Raw genomic sequence first — 26,364 nt, 5'->3', positions numbered from 1 at the left:
TTTTCATCTTCACTCCTGTTTAAACTCTGGCCCTTGTTACCAATTCCCCAAGATTCTTAACCATTTTCTCAATTTGGATTCTAGGGCAAAGATCTTCCTAAAACGAAAATGTGATCATGTCTCCCCTTTCATTAACAACTTCTGATCACTTCTCATGTATGACTCATGGAATCAAGCCCAACTCTACTGAGACTTTCACAACTTGACCACTACCACACTTTCCAGTCTCAGTGCTCGCTACATCTCCTGCTTGCTTTTCTCTAGGTGGCAGACTTGCCTCTAGGTTGGCAAACTTTTTCTGTAAAGGGCCTGGTAGTAAATATATTAGGCCTGTGGGCCTCTTGTCTCAGTCATAAACTGCTCAGCTCTGCCCTGGTAGTGCTAAAGCAGCCATAGACCAGGTGTAAATGAATGAGCGTAGCTGTGTTTCAATAAACGTTTATGGACACTGAAATGTGAATTTCATGCAGTTTTCATGTGTCATGAAATATTATTTTTTTCGATTTTCTTTTCTTCAACTGTTCAAAAATGTAAAACCCATTCTTTGATGGAGGGCCATACAAAGGCAGGTGGAGGGCCGGATTTGGTCTGTGACTGCTGCTTTAGATGCATGGAAGTAGTTGTGGTTCATTAGGTGTGGTAGTTTCATGCTTTCTTGCCTTTGCTTGACCTGGAACCCATCTTCCGATGGTCTGTCTGGCATCTTTCTGAGACCCACATTTAAGTCACTGCCTCTTTTTTGGCTTTCCTTAAATCCTTCTGGCAAAACTAATTGCCCTTTTATCTCTAGCCCAGGAACTCTTAATCAGGCCTCAATTACAGCTCTTATCATGCTGTACAGAAGTTATAGATTTATGTCTGTGCCTCTCTTTAACCTGTTCTCCTTAAGAGCAGAGATTGGCCTAGGCGCATTCATCTTTTTTGCTGTCACATAGTAATGTCACCCCAAAATGCTTGTTAAACTGAACACAGTTGCCTACCTCCTGATAACCAGTCTGAAGCAGAGCCCGACTAGAACTCAGGCCTTCTGATACCCTGTGGTATTAGGTAAAATTGTGTCTGGCCACAGACATCCTAAATTCTGATTGGACTGAGACAAGAATATAATGTACTATGTTGTAGGTTATCTTTTATTTTAAGTTTACTTCTTTTTGTTTATCTGGGAAAAAAATATCTGTCAATACCATTAGAAGTTGGTAATCATTAGCTCTGAAGTGCCATAAATCACTTAAGACTATAGTGCCACAAAGCTGACTGTGGGTGAAACTGATCCAATGCCAGTGATTCTTCCCCTGCCCTTCCAGGTCCATTCTTTAAACCTCTCTGCCCTGTTCTGTGCCCCAAGAAGCTGACCTCTGTGGACTGCTAGAGAGCAAGGGAGCCTGGTGGTAATGCCAGCCAGGATCCCAGGGCAGGGAGCAGGACAGAGCAGGGCCTCTGTTTCCTTGCTCTTGGCTTCCTGTTGGATCGGCAGATGGGAAGCACAGTGGATGGGAGAGAGAGAGGAGAGAGGTCAAGCTACTGATCCCCTGATCCCCTCCGCATGCACTGGCTACTATGGATCCCTGTGGTCCCCTCCTCCTGCACTGCAGGTAGGGAATAGCTTTCCAGGTCTGCCAAGGGGCAGACCTCTCTTCTATGGCTCCAGCTCTTGCCACCTTCTTCCCTGGTCCCTTTGCACACCTAGTGGTGGTGTAGGCCACCTGCTGCTTAGTCTTCAGGGGCCTCACCATCTCTTGCGGGCTCCTTTGACTCCACCCTCACCTCTGTACATTGTGCCTTCACTAAACCCTCTACCGTTAAAGCTGTGTAGTATTCCTTCTGTCTCCCGCTGGACCCCTGACTGAAATCTATTTCTGCCACTGTTTTAGGATGTATTTGCAATAATAAAGCTTAGCTTGGTCTTTACTGGCTCCAGAGTTTTATTCCTTTAGAGTAGTAGTTGTCAACTGGAGGTGCTTGTGCACACAGGGACATCTGGCAATGTCTGGAGACTTTTTTGGTTGTCATGACTGTGTGTGTTGGGGGGCGCTGCTAATGGCTGCTGGTCCCTGTGGCTCCCTCCTACTGCACTGTGTCTAGCATCTAATGGGCAGAGGCCAAGCACGCTGCTAAACATCCTGCTATGCACAGGACACTTCCTCACAACAAAGAATTATCCAGCTCACAATGTCAATAGTGCGGAGCCTGAGAAACCTTGCTTTAGAAAGTCAACAATGGAGTTACTAAACGATCACTGTATATCCTTGCACTATGCAGTCTCAGTCAGGAAAACGCTAGAAAAAGCAGGTTTCAAGGAAGAATCATTTATTAACAGAATCACAATAATTGAGCATGCCAGACCCAAATCAACACTGCTGGGCTGCAAATCCTGGCTCCTACATACTATTAATGAGACCTGAGCCAGCTAGTTACCCTCTCTATGACTCTCGTTCCTCAACTGTAAAATGGGACGAGTAATAGTATCTCCTTCACGCAGTTGCTGTTAGGATTGAACAAAGTAATAAATGCCAAGCGCTTAAAATCTAGCAAGTCCTCTTTATACACTGGCACACACTAACATGCAAAACTTCATTCTGGGCTATGCTAAGGATGATAGAGGGAACAGAGAACAGGGCCTGCTTTCAAGAAGTTTGCAACTAAAACAGTGCTTTTTAGATTGTGAGTTGTTCCCTGCTGCAGATTTGTAAAATTAATTTAGAGGCTGCAACTAGCATTTAAAAATAAAAATGACATTTTCAGACTACATTGTACACAGTAAATACGACTTGGTCATATCTTCCTTTTGGCTCTACAGATATATGCTTATACTGGGTTGTGATTTTTTTTTTACAGTGGGGTGGGATGAACAAAACAAAGTTTGAAAGCTACGGTGAATAGGAAACGGAAGACACCCAAAGCACCATCAGAGGAGGCCCTGTAATTCTGCAAATACAGAATGAATTAGAGCTTTACAGCTCACAGGCTGTGTGATCTTGGGCTAGTTACAACCTCTCTGAGCCCCAGCTTCCTCAGCTGGAGAAAAAATAAACAGAAATAAAAACAAATGTATCACTTTACTGTGGGGAGTACTGAGTGGGGCAATGTACATACAGTAGTGCCTAGCACGGGGCCTGGTGTGCACAGATGTGGAATCGATGTGTGATCTGGAGACTGCCAGGCTTGGGTTCTTGTTGCCCATTGCTGGCATCAAACCTTAACCTTAAAAACTGACAAATGGGCCCTCAGTAACTTGAAATATTAGAAACACCCAGCACTTACTTAATCAGATAAAATTATAGCATTCATCTCTGCTTTTGTCTTTTGAGAAACACAGCAGAAAGATACAGACAGCTGTTCCACTCACACAAAGACCCAACCTCAAGCAGTGGAAAAAACATCTCCAAGAAAGCTCTCAGGGTAAGCCTTTGTTAAGCTACTGAACCAAGTTGGTTTCTTGTTTACTTTCTAGATATTTCAAATGGGTACACCACCCAAGGCTAAGTAAATTAGGCCGTTCCTAAAAGGTTCAGATTTTGAACGTAACGCTTCTTCCTTCAGAGCTGCTTTTATCCCAGTTTCCAGCCAGAAAGCCTGGCCCTAGGAGCCTTGTGGAGGGGGCACTACTCTGCCCTATGCTACCTTGAGGGTGAGCCAGCAGGCATTTGGCCTTGGAGCCCAGGGCTTCACACAGGTCCTTATACTTAATAGGTACACAATATAAGCTTGCTGTCTATTCTATTAAAACCAATAACAATTTGAGAGTGGTAATAGCTAAAGGCTTAATGAGCATGTTATGAGGCCAACCCTTGGTGTTTATCTCTATAAATTTTGAGTACTTTGAATAAACGCAATGTCAAAAAGGAATGTGCTCATCCGCTCCCATCTATCAGCTGGATTTTTGGATCTCTTCCAGTTACAGACAGCTCCTTGCTTCTGGGTTAACCCACTCCTTTTTATAGGTGGTTCTTGGGTTGGGAAATTCTTCATTATTGCAGCAGAAATCTGCTTAGCTGCGATCTCCACCTGCCATTCCTGGTCTGATCTGTTGCCACTAGACAGTTCTTCACAGATCTGAGCATCAAAGCTATCATGCTCCCTAAAGTGATTTTGGAATATATTCATGTTTTAGATAAAATGAAAAAGAGTAGAAATGTAGGCTGCAGAGGTCAGCAAAGGCTGGTGGTTAAGAGGGTGGGCTCCGGACTCAAAAGGCAGGAGTTCGGATGGCCTTGGGAAATTGGCTTAACCTCTCTGGGCCTTAGCTTCCTTGTCCATAAAGTGAGGTGATGACCGTATTTCCTTTGCAGGATAATGATGAAGATTAAAGGAGATGGTACTTGCCAAGTGCCTAGCACTGTGCCTGGCTCTTAGCAGGCATCTGGTATTAACTATTATGATTAGCCTGGCATGTGAGGGGCAGCTCCAGCTACATAATTTGGGAAACATCCCTCCCTGGGGCAAAAGACAAGGGCAGATGCAGAGATGCAAATCTGCAGACCTCTGGTCTGCAAATAGAAATGTACAAAGAAGGCAAGGATGCCTGAAGCCACACCGGACCCAGTAGGGGGAGGCGATGAGCCCTCCAGGTGTCATCTCTGCTGCCCACTGAGGAAGCCAGACAGTCCTGGGACCTGCCTACCTTGGTATTGGGCACTGAATCCGCGCTGCCGGTGGTTGCCATCCGATGTGAAGTGCAGTCGCAGCCAGTTCTTGCTGCTGATAACGGGGGCTGGGAGGCTGGCTCCGGTGAACCTGTGGGAACAGGAAGCAGATGGGCTCAGGGACCAGAGCTGAGTGGTATAGGTGTATGAGCATTCAGGAGTTCCCCCACTTCCCTTGAGTGCCAGGGCCTCAGCCCAGCTCTGGAGCAGGAAGGGAAGGCGGTGTTGCCCCAGGCCCCTCCAGTACCCTAGGCCTGAGCAGCTTGACATGGCTCCTCCAGGGCCTCATCCCACTGCTGGGTTTCCCTCAGCTGCTGGGAGGAGGCAACTGATCCTTCAGACCACAGCACCTCCTGCTTAAATTCCCTAAGCATTCCATCCTTTTTCTTTTTTCTAGTTCTTTGCCTTTTCTGCTTGGAATATATTCACCTGTAACCCTTTCTCCTGCCCATCCATGTCCCCCAAGATGACTTTGGGAAGCCCCTTAAGTATCACATCTGCAGTAAAGCATTCCCTACTCTCCTTGGCTTTGAAGCACAGATTTGGGTTCTTATCCAGGTTTCACCAGTGTGACCTTGGACCTGTTACTTAACCTTTTGGAGAACAGGAGTAATACCAGCCCTAAGAGATTGTAGGAATAAGTAAGAACTCTTATGCACAAAGAATCGAGGTCAGTATCTGGCACATGTTAGCTTAATAAATATAATTTTCCTTTGTCTTCCTCTGTGATGCCACAACATTTTATTCAAATTATAATTCAGTTATAGAAGTGTGTGGTTTCCTTAAGATAACTCCTCAAAGGGGGCAATGTGGCCTAGTAGTGAAGAAACTTGAGCTCTGGAGGGATCAGCTGTGTGAGCTCAGGAAAACTACAGAAACCCTCTGAGACTTAGTGACCTTATCTAAAACATGGGGATCATAATGACCCCTCCCTCAAAAGCTTGCAAGGATTAAATGAGATAATACACAAAAGATGATCTCAGCACAGTCCCTGGCAATAACAAGCTGTCAGTAACGGCAGCTGCTGTTCCATTCTTCATCTTGATTTCCAGCTTCTAACACCATACTGGACACAAAGTAGGCATTTCAGGGTTCCAGCAGAAAACAGGCGTCACAGTCATATAAGAAGAGTCCCAGGAGTTTGATGAGTGACTCTTTTGCATAGGTCCTTATACCCTTTCTCTATACTCTTTCACATAGGTCCTTATATCCTATGTGAAACAGTCATTCATCAAACTCTTGGAACTATAAAGGTGAGGGCTGACTATGGGGGAACCACCCGGGAGGGGCAGTATCCTGGGGCTGGCAACTGAGGGACTTGTTACCACTCCCAATCCTGGAGCAGAGAGAAAATAGTTATCTCCAAACAGGGGGCTGCATGTAAGAAGACACCATATAGGACCCAGATCTTCTTTCACAATCTGGGGCTATAGCCAATTTGTGAAAAGCCCATCAAGAGGAGGCAAAGAATGAACACCCAGAACTCACTCTCTTCCTTCCCCTCCTCCAGTCTCCCACTGATTCTCCTGTTGATCTAGCCCAACTGGAAGCCAGAGAGCAAGAGAGCATACTGATGCAGCCCCTTAGGTAAGTCTTCTCAGGCATGGAGCAAGGAGAAGGCAAGGGAGAGGATCTGGAGGTGCAAATGGAAGACATCCAGCATAGTGGGTCTTCATAAATATGCATTAAACAAAAGAACTAACCAAGGAGCTTCACGCACTGCAAAACTGAATTCTTACTAAATGAAAATGCTGACACACACCAAACTTCAGGAATACAACCCATACCGCTATGGTAAAAACTATTATAAAAACCAATTACTGTATTTCACCAGATCCCATTTAAAATAGTTTATTACAGACTGAGTCATTTAAGTTTTCTAAGGAGCCACAAACGTATTGTGGGTTTTTTTTTTTTCTCCAGGCCAAATTCAATTCTATCTCAATGACAAAGCTTGGAGGCTATTTATATAAGGGAAGTAGAAGTAGGGAGAATCTACCTGAATAATTCAGGACCAAAAGCTCTTTATTGCAAAATGGAATGAGGGGAGGGTGCTGAGGTCTCAAGAGCAGGATGAGATTAATGATCAAGATTGCAGCAGGAAGTCAGTGAGACTTCCCCGGCCTGTGAGATCAGGAGAAGCCCTAAGGGGCATCTCCCACCTCCCATTTCTCCCACACCTTTACCCACTCCTAGAAATCCTGTTAATTGTTAATTTCCGAGGCTTAAACTCTCAGGGCCCTGTGTTGCCCATGCAGCTTTACTCTGTTCTGCTCCTACCTCCCTGGACATAAATGTTGGGCAGTTGAGAGTTTTCTTGGCATCTATCAAAGAATTGGGGGCTTACATGGCAGAATCATCACATCAGACTCTGCCATTGAAATGGTGTCATGCCTTGCTCGAAACTCTCCAATGAAAGGAACCAGCTATCAATACCTGCAACATGGATGACTCTTAAAAGCATTATGTTGGGCCATCAAGGAGGATATACTGAGAATATATACTGAGTGACTCATTCATATGAAACTCTGCAAAAGAGTTTAGTGAGAGAAAGCAGATTAGTGGTTGTCAGAGCTGGGGGTGAGAGATAAAGGTTGGGGACTGCCTGGCTGGGAAAGAGTGCAAGGAACATTTGGGGGTGATGGAAATGTCTTACATCTCAAATGAGATGTTGATTAGATGAGATGTACACATTGGGCAAAGCTCCAAGGAACTGTACATTTAAAATAGGTAATTTACAGCCAGTCACAGTGGCTCACGCCTGTATTCCCAGGGTTTTGAGAGGCCAAGCGGGGAGGATTGCTTGAGCCTAGCAGTTGGAGACCAGCCTGGGCAAGACAGTGAGACCCCATTTTATTTACCTATTTACTTATATTTTGGATAGCATCTCCAAAATATAAGTAAATAGGTAAATAAATTAAATGGTAATTTTATTTTATGTAAACTATATTATAATAGAGTTAGTGAAAAACAAATCAAAACAAAACAAACCTTCAATGGCTCTAATCCTCAAGGTAAAAGACCTTATTATAGCCTACAAGGCCTTGAAAAAGCCACTCTTCCTTTACTTTTCCTGCCTCCTCCTCTTTACCCTTTATGCTCCAGCCACAGATATCTCCTCACTGTTCAAAACTGGCCAGGCCTGCTCCTGCCTCAGGGTCTTTGCAGTTGACATCCCTTCTGCCTGCTACACTGGCACTTCTCCCAGAACTCCACCTGGCTTAGCCCCTCGCTTCCTCCAAGGCTTTGAACAAATGTCACCTTCTCAGTGAAGCCTTCCCGGTTTGACTCCTGCCTGCCTTTCACCCTGAGTGTGCGTACACACACACACACACACAGTTCTCCAGTCAAACAGAAGAGTTCATGTATTCAGGAATACACATTGTTCTTTTGTGCTTCTCTGTCTTTGCCCTTGATGCTCTTTATGCCTTTTCTCACTGTACCACCTGGCTGCACAGAGAGGTAAAGAAACTTGTTCATGGTCACACAGCTATTAAGTGGCAGAGGTGGGATTTAAATCCAGCCATCCCATCCAGAGCCTATGCATTCAGCCACTGCATTACACTCACATGTACATGTAAGCATGAAGGAAGGCAGTGGAATCATTTAGGCTGAATTCCATTCTGTTCCTCTTCTCCCCCCTCCTGACTTCCCCCAGGATCCTCTTTAATTTTGCTCCCTCTTAGAATCATAATTAAAGGAGAAAAACACAAAGAGAGATTCTCCCTTTCAAACCTTTCTGTCCACATTAACTTCACTACGGGGGGCTTGGGGAATTCCAAGTTCACCCAGAAAATTGCTATTGCAGTACAACATAAAATGTATTTAAGCAATTACACTCAATTTTTTTTTCTTTTTGGTAAATTGACTTCTGTTAAATGGGGCTTCATTAATGGAATCTGGCTTGGGGAGAATTAAAAAAAAATCACTCCCTGTAATGCATGTAGTTGATTATAGAAAAGTGGCTTTGAGCTCCTCTGCAGAAAGCTCTGAGCCATTCCCTTCATGAAGAAGAGCTCAGAGCAGATTTTGTGGGAAGCATTTCTTCTTAAGAAGCTTCTCATGCAGTCGGGATGTTGGGGAGCTGAGAGATACCCCCACCAATATGACAACAGTGACTGTGCAAGGAATTGCTGCCTAATTGTAAGTCGAGGGGGAGGAGTGTTAGGAGATCTTAGTTTAAATCTTAGCATCCCTGAAAACTGACATCTTCAGGAGAACATTCATTCATGCAATCACCAAGCACATATTTTGTAAAAGGCACTGTGCTTGCAAGTGAGGGCCACTCCCACTGTGGTTCCCTAGATATAGGGAGTCCCTGAAAAGCCTGTAATGTACACGATTCAGCTGCAATGCCTTCTTTTCTGTTCAGCCTCCATTCCTTCTCCATCAATAGCATCTGGCTTCTGTCCTCCCAGAGCATCTCCTGTGGGCATTATCTGTTAAGTAAGCTATGTGCATGGCCCTGGTCTGATTCAGAGTTGAAGCACTTCTGCATCTCAGTACTAAGCATAAACCATCCCTCCCCATCCCCAAGGCTGGCCTAGGAGAATGTGAAATATAGGAGGTCCTCACCACCTTATCCCCACTCCCAAGCCCTCTTCCCTTCCCACCTGTCACCTGCTTTCCTCCCTGATGAATGGAGAGGACACCAGGATACAATCAGAGAAACCCTTTTGAAAATGTCTTTGTCAGTGGTGGGCAAATAGTCCCAAGGCCCTTGTTTGAGGCTGATCCCTCCTCTGCCAAACCTAAGCCACCTCTCATTCCTGAAGCAAACCTTTAATGACTCAGCCTTGACACCCATTCTTATCAAAATGCTTTCCAAAATCAGTTTTCCTTTAGCTAAACTCCTAGGACTTGCTATGTCAAGATAAATTCTTTACCCAAGACAATCCCATGATGTTATATATTTTCCAGGAACTGAGTGAATGCCTGGGACAAATGGAAGTTTCTTTTGAATATGAGTTGCTGGGCCTTATCTTTGAAAAGAGGCCCCTGAGCCTCCCAAGGCTTTTTTTTACCAGCAGTGCCTGCCCACCCTGGTTGTGTGGACAGCTCTGAAAGATCTGAGCCAGCCTTTAAAGATTCAATTCCCGGCTACCTAGTATGTGTTTGGGGTTGGTTACTATGCTCTGAACAAACCAAAGCTTTCCCCCAGTCGTTTCTGCTCCTTAGTGCAACTGCTCCCCCTAATCTACACCATCCTCCTGGTCACCCAACCCAGGCAGCATCCTCAACTCCCCGCTCTCCTTCACCCCTATTGCCAATTGTGGCCAAGTCTTCTCCATTTCATGTCCTTATCGTTTCTCACCTGGACTACAGAGATGGGCTTCTGATTTGCCCTCTGCCTCTGATCGATCTTCCATACTTTGTGGGGAATTTTGATCAAATCCCTGCATTGCTGGAAAGCCAGCAGCAATGGTTGAACCCACTGGCTCCAGAATAAAGTCCAAGCTTTTTAATGTCTTTCCTCTTCAGTGACACACACTTCGAGATCCAGCTACACAGAATGGCTTGTACATCCTGGAATGCGACTAGTACTTCCGTGTGCCAGACCTTTGCACATGCTATTCCCTCTACCTGTAATGCCCTTTTCCTGTTGCCCCACCTGGCTACTTGGGAAAATATCACTGATCCTATAAACCTAACTAAATATTTCCTTTCCTCTATCTCTCCCTCTCCCTGCCCCCAGTGGACATGGCCCTGCCATGATCCTGGGCATACCAAATTGTACTCATCTTTTGAGTTGACCATCTCTTCAACTAGCCGGCAAGCTCCATGGGAGCTGGAATAAAATCTTCTTTTTGTGTCTCAGTATCTCTGGTGCACAGCACAGTGCCTGGCACACAGAACAAATACATTTCATAGAACAGGGGTTGGCAAACTATAGCTTGCTGCCTGTCTTTGTAAATATAGTTTTACCAGATTGCAACCATGCCCATTCATTCATTTACAAATTGTCTGTGGCTGCTTCCACATTGCAATGACAGAGTTAAGGAGTTGTGCAAGATGATGACTTGCAAAGCCCAAAATATTTATTTTCTGGCTTCTTACAGAAAAAAAAGTTTGCTAATTCCTACCATAGAAGCCTCACAGATGATGTAGTTGGTTGGTAAATAATAATTTAATTTCTAAGTAGGGAATCATAAAAAAGGACACAGATGTAGCTTCAACATTTCATTATAATGTAAAACACTTAAGCATACATTTATTTGCCAATCAGTTTAATGCAGGACCAAGGCCTTCCCTTTGATCATGGGTTTGTTCTCCACATTGTCTATCTTATATAAACTACAACCACAATGCATCATTCACCATTTCAAATATTGCTACAGATCGTCCAGCCAACAAATATTTCTTGAGCACCTACTATGTGCCAGAAATTGACATCCATTCTCATCAAGGGGCTAAGGATGCTTTGTCCCATCCCCCTCCCCTCATGTAATTTACCCAGTGGGGTACAGTTGTCTCATTCACTCACACCTAATATTTAGTAAGCAATTCTTTTAAGAGACTCTCCTTCATGGAATCATTCCAAAGCATTCAATTTAGTTTCCATAGATGCAACTATATTTCCTTTCACACTCATATTTCATCAGTTTATGTGATGTTTAATTTAAATCACATAATTACAATAACAAGTATGACTGGCACTGAGAGACTTGGCAACAAACCCAACTGAATCTCGGAAAGTGCAAGACTCAGCTGATAGGAGCAGAAGTGCACAGGCATTGAGGGTGGGGGTGGGAGACGGCCTGTTGGCAGCAGGTGCTGGGGGTGCCATGGGCACCAGTCAGGAAGATCTACTGAGGCCATGGGAGTGCTGGGTAGTCCAGTTGGCTTCTTTGGGGGAGGCGGGGTGGGTTAAGAACACTTTTATTGGACATGCTTTGTGAATGAATGAATAAATGAACAAACAGCAGTAGCTTACTTTCAGTGGTGGGATATCGAATTACATCCCCTCTGCTATCAGGAGAGTGGGAACCAGCTAATCTTAAAATCTGAGATTTAAGAAGGACTTCAAAGATCTTCTAGGTCTAATGCCCAGCTATATTTGAATCTCAACCACAGCATTCTTGAAAAACGGTCAATTATGATCTATTTTGAATGTTCCCAACAATTAAGAATTTACCTTCTTGCCAAATTCTCTCTCCCAATCTTGATCCATCCCCATTCTTTTCTTAGCTACTTCCTACTCATCGTGCAGGTGTATCAGCCCCTGGCTCAGGAAACCTGTCCTTTGTTGCTAGGTCTGGTTTACTTCTCCTTTGTCCCCTCTGGGCACCCTGCACTTTCTCCACCATAGTGCTTCTCTCACCATGCATTGCTGAACTATGAGCTCCCTGAAGACAGGACCTGTTTCTTTCTTGTTCACAGTCCTTTCTTTGGTACCTTGGAGAGTGCTTGACATAAAGAAAGGGCTCAGTAAATATCACTCAGTGGAAGAAGGGATGATTGGCCGAATGAATGAATGAATGAGAGCCTGCTGGTGAAAGCAGAGGTTACATGTGGGGAAAAGCAGAGAAAGAGGCAGTGAGCAGGTGAGCCAGGGAATAGGAGGGAGGGCCTCCAGTGCCACGCGGGCTTCACCCGGGTTTCCCATGGCACTGCCCACTCCTGTCAAGACATGCTTCCCCAGTCCTAGTTCCTCAGCTCTGGCTGTGCCCCACTACCTGCTTCACTTAGCAGCTGCTGGTACCTTCCTGGGGATTCTTCTCATGCTGACCTATCCCCAAAGCAGCAACAGTGGGGTCTGCTAATCAATGTGGGCAAATGTTCCCCTTTCCCCAGAAGAAACTCAATAAACTCAACAAATTATCAGAACTCTTTCTTGCTCAGCTAATTGTTAGCTCCAGGGAACCCACAGAAACCACATCAGGTAAATGTTTTTCCTCCAGATGCACGGCTCTCTGGAGGACATATGTCTGAGGCTTGGAGTGCTGAGGAACAGGGACCCTGGCTGTTGCCGGGATGAGGGCTTCCTCACCAACAAGCTGGGTCTTGTGTATTGGGTGGTGGCATATTGCGAAGGTCTAGGGGTGGCTTGGTGTGTCAGTTTCCTTCCATTGCTAGCTCAGCTGCTCAGCTGGCAGAGCTGATGGGTAAGGTGTTTCCTGCCTCTATAGAGAGGATCTTCCCATCATGCTGAAGTGACAGAACAGGGTTGGGTCTGAAGATCAGAACTGGTGCTGATGCCAAGCTCTGGGTGAAGAGGCTTGTGGGTGGATCCCCAGCAGCTTTTCTGAGTTGCCCACTCCATCCTTTACTGTCTCCAGGTCTAAATCAGGCAGTTCTACTCTCTTATGAAGACTAGAAGCGTTTGAAGATCAGTCTCCTTCCCTCAACCCACAGCTCCTGACAGGGGTAGCCATGTACATCATATGACCCATAGGCTACAGCTGATTGGATCCTGGTGGTCATGTGTCCCAAGCTGGGCCAATGAGCTGATGCAACTTCTATCAGGAAGGTAGGTCCCTATGGCCCCCATTTGAGGTTTGGATGGAGAGAAGGGCTGAGTACTCACTTTAATGAGGAGAAGACCCCAGAGGCTTGGCTTTCCCAGGGGAGATTTGGGAAATGGTGTCCTAGCATCATTTCTTCCACTTCTGTTGCTGCCTCCCCAACTTGCCCTTATTACTTTTATATGATGTCCTGAACCTTGTACATTTATCCTCCAGGAGTCAGTCTGACTGGACAGAATCTAAGAGCAGTCTCCACTCTGACCAGCTGCTGAGGCTTTAGCTGGCTGTCCCCTGTCCCCAGCCCAAGTCTCTATTATATGTCAGATCTGAGATCCGGGAAGGCAGTCCTGAGGACTGGCAGCCTCCATGCTCTAGGATGTTAAAGCCTATCCCCACCAGGCTTGGCCCAGAAACAGGGTGCAGGCCTCAAGAGCGTGGTGACTACAGCATATTCACACTCAACTCTACTCAACCCTCTTCTTCCTGACTGGAGTCTCTGCCTAAGTGAAGATGACACCTATCTGGCTCATCACCTGTCTTGTTCCTCACAGAGGCAATAGGTTTAAAAAGGTTAAGGGTTAAGGGCCAGGCCTTCGGAACCAGACAGTGCTATATTTGAATCTGCGTTCTACTGTTTCCTAGTTGTGTGAACATGGGCATGCAACGTAACTTCTCTGAGCCTCAGTTTCCTCATCTGTGCAATGGGATTCCTCTGAGCAGCAGTGCTCATGTGTATAATGTGTCCAAGTCTGTGCCTGGCATACAGTAGGTGCCTCACAAATGTGAGCTATTTTCCCCCTGCCTTGCTGGGGTTTGAGAAGAGGGGGTGGAATCTTACCAATGCCTTGAACCCTACCCTTCAGAGTAGACCGCAGAGCAGCCTGGCTTAGTTTTCTCCAGGGAAATGAGGCACCTGCATCTACTCTGGTGATAGAGCAGTGCAGGGGTAGAAGGACAGGGCACTCTGTGGTACCCAGACCAGCCAGTACACCTGGCCATCACCTTCCCTCTTTCTCTGGGGAACCCCAGCCTGGCCTCCACTGGCTCCTGCTTTCCCAGCCTTGCCCACTTTCCACCTGTCACTGGCAGACATGACTTGGAGAAGGAACCTGCTTCCTGCCATAGAGGGTGGCACCGCTTGCCTTGCAGAAGCCTCCGCTGCTTGTAATTAGTACTATTTCTCACGCAGAGGGACTGTTGTAAATGGCTTCTTGAGGAGCTGCCCACATCAGTGTGTGCCTGCCACTTAACTGCCACTCTGAGTTTGAGCATCATGGATGTCCCTTCCCCTGTTAGGAGGCAGCTAGTGGGCCCTGCCAGAGATCAGCAGCTCTGATGTCCAGAAGAATGAGTGAGCTGCCCAACAGCTGGAGGATGGGTGGGCTAAACATCTCACACACACTAAGGCTAGTGAGCAAGTGGTCCTAGAGTCCCATGGAGCTGAGTTCTAATCCTGCCTTCATTGTCTGCTGGCCATGTGACCTTGGAGAAGTGGCTTCACTTCTCTGAGCCCTTCTTTCCCCAGTTTATATCTCATAGTGCAATTGTGAGTGACGCTCACAAAGTTTCCTCTAAGGCCTCAAGACACGACATCTACAATTCTTGGCCCTGCCATATCTCTGTACAGCAAGGTAGACTCGTAGGCAAAGGGAATAATATTTACTGAGTAGAAACTAATTTGGGGTAGAGACTTAGCACGCGGGCCCTAGAAGGAGACTGCCTGGGTTCAAGTATCATCAGCTCTAAACTTACTGTCTCACTTTGGGCAAGTAACTGACCTGCTTTAGGCCTCAGTTTCCCCATCTATATAGTAAGGATAATAACAGCACCCACTTCATTGAGTTGTTAAAAGGTTTAAGTGAGGTGATGCATATAAAAGGTGCCTGGCACATAGCATGTGCCCAAAAAGCATCAAAAATGGGGGAGAGGAGAATTCCTCTCTTCTTGTATTGCTTGCTGCCGTCCACCTGGATTAATGCCTTATACTTTGGCTTTCAGATGGGAGAAATCCAGATCACATCCACCTACAGAAGAAATGATTGGCTGCTATGGATTGTAGCTAAACCACAGGAAGAGTAGAGTTGTAGCTGGCCCCAGGGATGGCCAGAACCAAGAACTCAGATGCTACAAAGGCCCTCTCTCGGTGCCCCATCTCTGTTGTGCTCTGCCTGCTGGCATCATTCTCTCTATTGCAAATGGCGGCTGCTTGAGGCTGGAGCCATGACCACCCTTAGTAGCTCTGTGATTCACTCTCTCACCTTCACCACTAGAGAGAAGATGACAATCTCTCCCCATGACTCTAATTAGAAAAAGCCCATCAGAGGCCCCTGATTAGTTTAGCTGGGGAATGTACCCATTCCTGGGGCCAAGGAGGTAGCCTCCACTAGAACCCCATGACTAGTTTGGGGACAATTCTCCAAAAGAAGGAATGTGCTCAAAAGAAGGGAGGAGTGCTAGGCAGACAAAACAAAAGATATCTACTGTGGATGAAAGAGAAGTAGGTGGACTGAATAATCAGGGCCACTCTCCTATGCTATAAAGGAGTAGGTTTTTAAAGACCTGTGAGGAGTATCCATAGATCACTGTGTGAGTTATCAACCCAGAGTTGGTCTTGTTCTGGATCTGTCCCGTATCCTTTCATAGGTAGCCAGGCATCCCCCAAGCAGGCTGATCCCATTCTGTGTCTAATCATCTGACCACTGCCTGCCCACCTGCCCACTAGTCCATTGGGCTGGGTGCTGACACCTCGCCTGGCTTTGGCAAGCCTCTGCCCTTGGGAGTAGATGCAGGCTCCGTGCTTATCTTCAGATGCTGGTGAAGTTCTATGGGTCATCCAAGTCAGTTGACCTCCCGGACTTAGAACATCCCATGACCTAGAGATAAGTTGACTAGATCTATCCAGAATGAGGATCAACCCAGATTAGAAAAGACTCACCTGAATCTTTTAAACGTTGAGATTTAGATAACTTTTTTTCCTTCCTTCTTCCCTCCTCCTGAAATACTTGGCCTTGTTCCTTCCCAGTTGCTTCCCTACCCTAGCCCCAGCCAAGGGAGTTCCTAGACTACCAGTAGAGGCTAAACATATGAGCCAAGGGGTCAAACAGGCTTGAGTTCGAAGCCTGGCTCTGCCACTTATTGCTGTGTGGCCTTGGATAAATTAATCTCTCTTTTCACGCTTCCAGGCTTCCAGAGATGATGTACCCAAAGTATGATCATCATTTTTATTAAAATATTGTGCTCACATCTGATTGATTAACAGTTCCTGGCACTAGGTCAGTGCCAGAGAGCCTTGGACTGACTGCTTATGGCCTGGCCTCCCTATCTGGTTTCTTACTATGTAGCGATCCAAGTGAATTCAGATGATTCCCTGGACTACCACCCTCCTTTCTGGGACACATCCATCCCTCAAACACTGTTCATCACTGGCCATCAAAGCAGCAGCCACACTGCTCCAGCAACTCAACAGCTATTTATTGAGATGGGTGTGTGAGTACATGAGTGAGTGAATGAACTGAAAGAACGTAAGAGTGAATTAACTGGTAAGTGAATGAGTGAATTAGTGACTTAATGAGTCAGCGAGTGAGTGAAGAAGAGTGTGCAGGATTGAATATATCATGTTCTTTTCCCTCAACAAATTGAATATGCCGTGGTATAAAACCTTCACCCTCAAATGTGTCTTCTTCATTAACACAAGCAGGGGTTAAGAATGGCAGAAGAAAAGTTACAGACCAGCAGCCAGAGGAGAAAGATACTGTGCTAGTTTCCTATTGCTGCCTTAACAAATAACTGTACATTTAGGGGCTTAAAGAACACAAATTTATTGTGTTATAATTCTGGAGGTTAGAAGTCCAAAATGGGTTTCAGCAGGCCAAGATCAAGGTGTGGGGAGGGCTGAGCCCCTCTGGTGGCACTAGGGGACAATCCTTTTGCTTGCCTTTTCCAGCTGCTAGTAGCCACCTGCATTTCTTGGCTTGTGGCCTCTTTCCCTTGTCTTCAATACCAGCAGTGTAGCATCTTCAAATCTCTCTCCACCTCTGATCCTCTGCTTCTCTCATCACATCTCCTCTGACTGTGACACTCCTGCCTTCCTCTTACAAAGGCCATGTGATTCTATCAGGCCCACCTGATAATCCAGGATCATCTCCCTAGCTCTAAATCCTTAGAGTAATCTTATCTACAAAGTCCCTTTTGCCAAGTAAGGAACAAATTCACAGGTTTCAGGGCTTAGGACGCCGGCATCTTTGGAGAGGCATTCTTCTGCCGCTTGCAGATGCCTTGTTCAGAGGGTAAATGCAACCAGTGAGTCCCACTCCACAGAGGAAGGGGCAGGAGGGGGATGAAGGAAGTTTCAAAGCATTTGACATATACATGCTTATGCCAGGTATGTTTGCTGTTGTTGCTGTGGCCTGAGCACTGAGGGTTTTGGAAAGCTTAGGTGATTCCACCATGCTGCAAAATTTGAGAGATACTTTGACAGAGATATGCTAAGAGCATATGCTGCTGTAATTGAGGGTAAAATCTGGCCCTGTGATTCCTGGAGATGATGGATCAAGAGCAGGGTGTCTTTACCCTGGCTGCACATTGCTATCAACTGGAAAGATTTTTCTTTAAAAAAATGTTATTTTGAAATAAGAGTGCAAAGATCGTACAGAAATGTCCTGTATACCCTTCACCCCGATTCCCTAATGTTGGCATCTTACATAACCCTGGGTCATGCATAAAAACTAAGAAGTCAGCAATGGTACAGTACTATTAACTAAATGAAACATTTTATTCAGATTTCCCCAGATTTCCACCAGTGGCCCACTTTTTGTCTGTCACAGGATTCAGTCTAGCATCTCTCATTGCATTTGTCCTGTCTTCTTGGTTTCTTCCAATCTGCATCGGTTTCTTAGCCTTGCCCTGGTTTTTTAAAATCTTGACATTATTGAAGGGTACTGATCAGGTATTTGGTAGAATATTCTTTATTTCAGTTTGTCTAATGTTTTTTCGTAGACCTTGGCTATGGATTTTGGGGAAGAATATCATGGGGGTGAGATGCTGTTATTATGGCAACACAGAAAGGGGTTCTGTGATCTCAACATGACCTGTTATTGATGATGCTTACTTTGATCACTTGGTTAAAGTGGTGTCTGCCAGATTTCCCCACTGTAGAGTTACTATTTGTCCCTTTCCATGTTCTACTCATTAGTAGTGGGTGGCTAAGTCCAGCCCACACTGGAGAGGGGGAGTGCCATCTGTTTTTATTCCTATCATTTTAATTTGTTTAATCCTTATGGCTTTATTATCACCTCACTACTTTTTAGAGATATGGTTGTAATGAGCTAGACTTGCCCAAAGTTACTCAGCTAGTAAATGGCAAAGCTAGAATTTGAACTTATATGTGTCTGGCTTAAAAGGCCATGTTCTTTCCACTTCATGTTACTGCCACCAAGTAAAGAGGATCTCACAGTCTCCGAGGCGGAAGCTCCCTCTCAGCTTGTCTGGACAGTGTTTTTCAAATCCATTCTTGGAGTGTGACCCATCAGTGGGTCATGAGGTCAGTCTGTGGGTGGCATTTTAAATAACAACATAAAGTAAAGTGACTATAACAGAGTAGAAAATAAGAGTATGTCACACAAGTAGAAATTTTTTATCTCTCTATCTTCTCTGTGCTTTGCTACCTTCATCTGAATTCACTTATCCTTGTATGGAGATAAAAATAGCCCTCCCATAGGCTTGTTATGAGGACTGAATGGAATGATGTACATAAAGTGCTTAGAAGAGAGACTGGCTCATATTAAGCATTATATAAATATTAAGTATGTATGTATGTAAATGAGTCATGATGTAAAATGTATTTCTTATTGCAGACTGCAATCAAGATGTTTGAAAATACTGAACTCACATCTGTAGACGAGGAGTTGGCAGATTTATGACCCCCAGCTTGCAGCCTATTTTTTAAAAATAAGGTTTTATTGGAACATAGCCACACTCATTGGTTTAGGTATTTTCTATGGTTACTTTCGAGGTATAGTGGCAGAGCTGGGTACTTGCAACAGAAACCCTGTGGTTCACCAAGCCTATCATATTTACTATCTGGCCCTCTAGACCAATGCTCCTGCCTGGAGGTCATCTCATAATCTAGGGAATATTGGACACCTCTTCCTGGGCATGTGGTCTGGTCATGCTACTGTCCTTGCAGGCATGCTTGCTCTAGGCTGTGTGACTGACAGGCACTTGGATCTCCAGAAGCTCATTACTCTTCTTTATTAAACTGATGCCTACATGGTGAAAGGCTAAAACCATGGTACTTTGGTCAGGGTCCCAGCAGGAAACAGATGGCCACTCAAATTACAATGATTGGTGAGGGCAGAGCGTGGGAAAGTAGCAGAGACCTCAGAGGCTCATAAAAGTAGAGTTTTACCACCCTAGCCAGGAGGAGATAAAGAAAGGGGGCAATGCCTGTACTGGAAGGAGAGAGTCATTTAGAGAGGACACCTTATGAGGACCAGTGACCTTCAGTCCAGGGACACAGAACCAGCTCCAAGTGACCCTGGGGTGGGGATCCAGGAGAATAAATGCCTTGACTTAACTTTCCTCCATCTCTGATCTCCTGTGGAGGGCCCCATTGACCAAAGTGAGATGGAAACCAGAGGGTATGGGATCCATTGATGTGGCTCATACAGACCAGCTTTCCAGGCCAGAGAAGGTTGAAAAGAGAAGGTTGGAGAAGGCTGGAAAGGGGATCTGGAAGGGCAACTCTTAGACACCCAGCACACAGCATTGATTTAGGAAGCCAGATTTATTTACCTTTCCTAAGCTCCCCTAAACAAGGACTTCCCCTGCTTCATCCTCCAAGTTGGAACTTTGACAACACCAAAAGGTTGACATAGCTTTTCCCTTTTACTGCCTTTTCTTCTTAAATCTGCTAGCTTCCCGATAGCTATTGTGGGTTAATCTTCCTGGATCTTATCATGAGAGGGATGGAAGGTTAAGAGGCACAGATAAGCTACTCTGTGTGTGTGTGTGTGTGTGTGTGTGTGTGTGTGTGTGTCTGAGCCTGAGCAGAGTCTGATGAATACGTGGACTTTCATTAAAGTTCTTCCACATGTCCCATCTTTTGGTCTCAGAAAGGAGCTGTGTCCCATTCATCTATGCAGCCCTGCTCATGTCCAAAAAATGTGTGAGTCAACCTCTGGCCCCTTGGGAGAAAGAGCCAGGGGGAAAAAGGCTACCTAGGCTGAGAAGTGTCCCCAGAGTAATCTGTTCCTTTGCCAGACCCCCTACTAGCCCAGACTTCCTTGATGGCACCTGATATCTTATAGGCCCCCAAATCCTGCCACACAACTACAGCTTGTCCCCTGGAGGGGCTTCCCTGGCCAGTCCAGAATGCTCAATTTATGAGAGATCATTGGCTCACAGGGAGAAAGGTGATGGCTTAGGTAGGCCAGCCACCTTGCAGCAGAGCTGGGCAAGAATTCAGGATTGGAGACTCTTATTAGTTTCCATCTTTCTTTTACAGAAGATGAACATTGAAGTCTTGGAATCCTGGGAATGAACCTGGAAAAATTCAAAATATGGTCTAGTCTTAGGCAAGTTTCCTTGTCCGGCTCAGCTGCTGAGACCAATATCTGGACCCTCAGTGCCCTGGCAACAGCTCTGTGCAGGCAGGATGAAGCACAGGCTTAGGTCAAGCAATCAGCAGTCAAAATCCACACGCTTACCTGTGAGTGGCTGTTCAACCTTGAACATGTTACTTTTTATGTTAATGAAACTCAGTTTTCTAGTCCTATAAATTTGGGGCTATCGTCAACCATTAAGTGATATTAAACCCAGTGCCACACAGGCAAGTACCTAGCAGTGTCCAAAGGCCCCCAGAATGACACTTTTTCATCTTTTCTCTTCCCTCCAATTGAAAGACTAGTGGAATATCCGCAATTACTGTGACCAAAAGCCAGAAGCCGGCCAGTTTGAGTGTAGCTGTTACAGCTTTGTGTTCTAAACCTAAGAAATGGGGACCCCTCACATGAGAGTGGGGAGGCTTCTGGATGTGCTACAAATTCCATTTCATTTTCATGAACTCAAGTGTTAATTAATAAAATCTCAAGGTTCTCCCCCCTCTTTCGCCTCACATTTCTTCAGAGAAATGAAGAGTTCAAACTCATAGCCCAAGTGCTCAGGTTTTAAATTAGACAACTTTGTCCTGACAGGAACCAAGTCACAGCTGTCATACCTGATTACTTTTAGAGTTACTACTAAACCCTTTGTATGGCATGAGCTGCCACTGTTCAAGGCAAACAGAAACACTTCACATTTTATCATGACAGCCCTGGAGCTATCCACCTCCCCATGTTCATTATGCTCAGCCTGTCTTTGGAAGGGATGATGAGGCATCCTGAAAATCGTATAGTGAGGAAGGCAGACCCCATGGCCTGTCACTACAGCCTAGGGATTTTAAGCCCCTAAAGTGCAGCAAAACCCACTGCCTCCAGGAAGCCAAGGAGAATTATTTCCGGGGGACATAGCTGCCTCATAGCCTACTATGAATGAACCATCATCTTTCATGAGAGGCAAACATTGACCCTCAAGTAACCAACCAATATGAGCACCTGTACACAAATGCCCACAGGTGTTGGCTGGGATTGGCTGGCTTGTGGATGATGTCACAGTTTCCCTCCTCTGACTCAACAATGCCATCAGCACTGAAAAGGCTGAGCCCTGACTACAGGTCTTGCAGACAGAAAAATTCACTGCAAGTAGAGCACTTTCTAGATTGCTCCTGGAGTGTGGGAACAACAGTCTCTCCTGTCCACGTTACTGAATCCAGAAAAAAGGTGAACTTACGAACATGGGAAAAGAAATCCAGCTAAAGCCTAAGGCAAATGTCTCTTCTTACGTTCACTTTTTGCTGAATTACAGAAACAAATTCAAGGAGCAGCAGCCAAATACCTACGTTGGCTTTAAAGAGTTCTCTAGAAAGTGTTCGGAAAAATGGAGATCCATCTCAAAGCATGAAAAGGCCAAATATGAAGCCCTGGCCAAACTCGACAAAGCCCGATACCAGGAAGAAATGATGAATTATGTTGGCAAGAGGAAGAAACGGAGAAAGCGGGATCCCCAGGCACCCAGACGGCCTCCATCATCCTTCCTACTCTTCTGCCAAGACCACTATGCTCAGCTGAAGAGGGAGAACCCGAACTGGTCGGTGGTGCAGGTGGCCAAGGCCACAGGGAAGATGTGGTCAACAGTGACAGACCTGGAGAAGCACCCTTATGAGCAAAGAGCGGCTCTCCTGAGAGCTAAGTACTTCGAGGAACTTGAACTCTACCGTAAACAATGTAATGCCAGGAAGAAGTACCAAATGTCAGCTAGAAACTGGTGAAGAGGGAAAAGAGTCAGGCAGAGCTGATGGATCCAGTTTGAAAAAACAAAATGCCATTCAACTGTATTTCCTGTTCCTGGTCTCATGTGTGGCATTAGAGTAGCTGTGACTGATGCTTTGTGGAGGAGGGAGTGGCTTGGTAGAGGAGAGACTGATCCTGAGGAGGGGAACGGAGAGGAGGGGAAGGGAAAGAAGGGGAAGGGAGGAGAGGGGAAGGGAGGAGAAGGGAAGGGAGGGGAAGGGAGGGAGAAGGAGTGGGATGGAGGGAGAGAAGGGGGAGGAGGGGGAGGGAGAGGATGGGGAGAGAGAGGAGGGGAGGGGAGGGAGAGGAGGGGAAGGGAGGGAGAGGAGGGGGAGAGAGGGGAAGGGAGGGAGGGGGAGGGAGGGAGAGGAGGGGGAGGGAGGGAGAGGAGGGGGAGGGAGGGAGAGGAGGGAGGGGAAGGGAAGGGAAAGGAGGGGAACGGAGGGGAGGGAAAGGGAGGGAAGGGCTGGCTTTGAGAGAAGTGTCAGCAGTAAACAAAAGGTGTGACTTGGGCCACTGGGTGGGAGCCTCCAGGTGTAAAGCAGCAGCAGTCATGGAGGTAGAAGCACCGTGGTTCTGAGTGGTGATCCAGGTTAGAGGACCCTACTCAGTGTCAGGTTCAGGAACATGAGGCCTGACTCTGCTAAGCAGTGGCAGGACTGGGAAGACTGCCAGGGCTAGAAGGCCTAGAGTTCAAGCTCACACTTGAGGCCCCAGGAGAAACATATGGCATCTGAGTTGAGATAGGCCTGAGGGAACCCAGGATTTCCAGCAACACTTAGATACGCTCAGTGGGGCCAGGGTGAACTCCCCGGGGTGTTCCCTAATCAGGAGGAGGCGAGGGGCAGATTTTACCAAAAAAAAAAAAAAAAAAAAAGCAGGGGGCTGGGGGACCAGATCAATCGTTTTTCAGTGGATAGATGTATAATATGTGGCCTCCACTCCTCTTCCTCTTGTTCATAGCACTCTGACTCCCTTTTGTGACCAAGGCTGGATAAGAGGGCAGGATCGCCTTGGCCACAGTCATTGGCTCAGTGGTGGGCATGTGACCCAAGTTGGTCCTATCAGGGTGGACCTCTGGACCTGTGTAAGGAGTCCTGGGGGACACTGCAGTCCAGGGAATGTGGACAGCCATTTGCCATCTCATAGGGCCCAAGAAGGAGGCCGAGATGCTAGAATCCCTGTGGCATCAGAACAGTCTCCTAAACTTTTCATTGAAGATGAACAACACATTTCATTTTTTCCCTGAGATGATTTGACTTAGGTTTTTTTCTACTTGACTATAATTTGACACAAATGGGATTGTGCTGTAAGTGTCTGTCTGGTAACTAGATTTTTCAGGCAAGAATATACTGTAGGCAACATTCCATACCAATCAATAAAGATTGAAATGGAATATTTTGAAATGGTTCTTCTGACTTCTTGACATCAAAAATACTGGGCCAAAATGCAAAGCTGCTTTTTTGTCACCAGTTTATACATGCAACAGATCTCCCTAACTCCACCTCTAAGGACCCCTATTCCACGACAGAGGGACCTACACTTTCTACTCTACTGCGCTGAACAGTAAAAATACATATTTTTGAACAGTCTTTTAGAACTGCATGAGCCTTTAGGGGATGAGAGGTAATACAGTGATTTAGAAATTCAGGGTCTGGAATCAAACAGGTCATTTGTGGAGGATTTTCATGTGCCAGGCCATTTGCTGGGTACAGGGAGGCACATTACGCACTACTGCTAAGTTCCCGCCCTATAAAAAATTTCCTTCTGACAGGAGAGATGGACTTGGGCATAAATTGCAGCACTGCAAAGCAAGATGATGAAAGTGAATGCAGAAAGTAATGGGGGAGGGACTGGGGACCACTCAGCAAGCCTGTGCTGCAGTCTTCATGAAGGAAGCAGCCTTATTCCACTTGACAACTTTGTAGGCATGCTGGCAAAATTCCCGTTCCCCATTCCCCACAGCTGCTATTCCAACTTGGCTCTGCTTCTCTTCCAGCCCAACCTCCACCCTCTCAGGAGACGCCCGCATTTTCTGCTTCATTGAGAAAATAGAGATCCTCAGATATAAGTGCTCTCAGTTTCCTTCATTCTTGAAATGTAATCCATACCAATCCTTTCCTCCTGGTCTCACCCCTCACGGAGAGCTATCCCCCTCCTGCTCTTCCTGCCCCCTCCCTGCCTCCCTGGGGCCCTTGCTCCTTACTATAAGGGTGCTGGCCCTCCAGCCTGTACACTCATACAAGTTCACTTGATGCCATGATATGGTGGTCCCCACCTTAATGTTGGCAGAACTTAGGGCAAGTTCTCATTCCTCTGAGCCTCATGTTCTTATCTGTGCAAGGAGGATAATGCCTGCCTTACAGGTTGTTTTAGCAATTAACTGAGGTAATACACGTAAAAGTATTTGGCACAGTCCTAAATCTAATAGGTAATATATCGGATATACTCTAGGGTGGCTGTTCCATAATCCTTTCCTCCTTTCCTGGTGTTCACACCCTTATATAATCCCCTCCTATTAAGTCTGGGCTGGACAGGTGACTTTCTTCTAACCCATAGAATGTGGCAAAGGAGATGGGATGTCACTTCTGTGATTATGTAATGATAAATAATACTATATATTGCTAGCCACTTTGCTCTAGGGATTCTCCTTGCTGCTTGATGAAGTAAGTGGTCAAGTTTGAGAAGCCCATGTAGCAAGGAATGACAAGGAACTGTGGGAAATGTCTAGAAGCTGAGGGTGGCCTCAGACCATTAGCCAGTGAGAAACAGAAGTTCTCAGTCCACCAACCACAAGGAACTTAATATTGCAGCAGCCACACAAGTGGGGAGGTGAATCCTTCCCCAGTCAAGCCAGCAGATGAGAACTTGGCCCTGGCTGACCAAGGCCTCAAGCAATGCACACAGCTAAGCTGTTACTGGACTCCTGACCCCACAGAAACTGTATAAATGTAAGTTTAAAACTATAAATGTTTAAACCATATGAGTGTATTTTGTTTTAAGCCACTAAGTCTGTGGTAATTTGTTACACAGCAATAGAGAATACATTACTCAATAAATGCCCTCTTCCTTATAATTCTAGAAGAGACTGTCTTTAATCTTGTTTCTATCTCCAGCCTCTACCTTCCCCATTTAATTTCCTTTCCTTTGTTACCAATCTCTTGTTACCAACATCTTGAAGGTGGAGGGCCACCTCCCACCGTCCAGTGCTAATTAGATCCTGACTTGTATTACCCAGTAGTAGTTCCAGTTGGGTTGTCTTGTTTCCAGCCTGAAATGTGGGCTCTTGGTGGGCAGCAGCTGTGTGATGTACCACAATCCTCTCTGGAAAGAGGGCCCCCACACAGCTAGGCCCCAGCTCTCATGCCACCCCTTTCTGGTTTCCTGTGTGATTAATTATGTGAATGTGGGTGGCCAAGTCAGAGTTTTGACAAGAGTTTGCAGTTCCCCTGCTGAAAACTAACTCCATTAACAGTCCTTTATGAAAAAGACAATAGGAGGGTCTGAATCTGCTGGCTTCTAATGACTGTGATGTAATGACAATGGAGAGAGAGGGAGGGAAGGAGGAGGAGAAGTTGGGGGAGCCTGGACCTAAGATAATGGGTGAGAGAAAAAGTAGATGGACAATCTGGTGTGGTGCCAGCATTCCAGGCCCACTCAGCTGGCCTCAGGTGCTCCTGTCCTTGAGAAGAGGAAGGCAGGCCCATCACCATCTTGATGACTGAATCACTCAACTCTGATCCTTCTCTCCTCAACCGTTTTTCTGTGTTCATGTAGTCATTAATTTACTTACTCATTCATTCAACAGATATTTACATAAATCTTATGCCTGCAATATAACAGCAACTATTCTGGTGCTGGGAATACAAC

The 26,364-nt window shown here is 45.9% G+C and overlaps 2 protein-coding genes across 6 annotated transcripts in view; one reads left to right on the top strand and one right to left on the bottom strand.

Annotated features, from left to right (window-relative positions):
- The window catches only part of CSMD2 (CUB and Sushi multiple domains 2), a 643,453-nt gene that overhangs the window by 328,117 nt on the left and 288,972 nt on the right, over nt 1–26,364 (bottom strand). For all 5 annotated transcript variants that reach the window (XM_034960731.3, XM_055095664.2, XM_034960735.3 and 2 more), the window contains exon 6: nt 4,622–4,734. In XM_034960731.3, coding sequence (XP_034816622.3) covers nt 4,622–4,734 — 113 coding nt within the window. The remainder of the gene's footprint in view (nt 1–4,621; nt 4,735–26,364) is intronic.
- Nucleotides 18,227–22,541, top strand: HMGB4 (high mobility group box 4). Its single transcript, XM_003812549.3, has 2 exons — nt 18,227–18,647; nt 20,613–22,541. The coding sequence occupies exon 2, from the start codon at nt 21,939–21,941 to the stop codon at nt 22,470–22,472; it is 534 nt and encodes a 177-aa protein (XP_003812597.1). The 5' UTR covers nt 18,227–18,647; nt 20,613–21,938; the 3' UTR covers nt 22,473–22,541.

This window comes from Pan paniscus, chromosome 1, assembly GCF_029289425.2.
Source record: "Pan paniscus chromosome 1, NHGRI_mPanPan1-v2.0_pri, whole genome shotgun sequence".
Lineage (NCBI taxonomy): Eukaryota > Metazoa > Chordata > Mammalia > Primates > Hominidae > Pan > Pan paniscus.
The sequence above is the reverse complement of the archived record's forward strand: the minus strand, read 5'-3'. Positions and strand labels throughout refer to the sequence as shown.

Coding starts and splice junctions, on each gene's coding strand:
- HMGB4 (XM_003812549.3), top strand. CDS start 21,939: ATGGGAAAAGAAATCCAGCTAAAGCCTAAGGCAAATGTCTCTTCTTAC.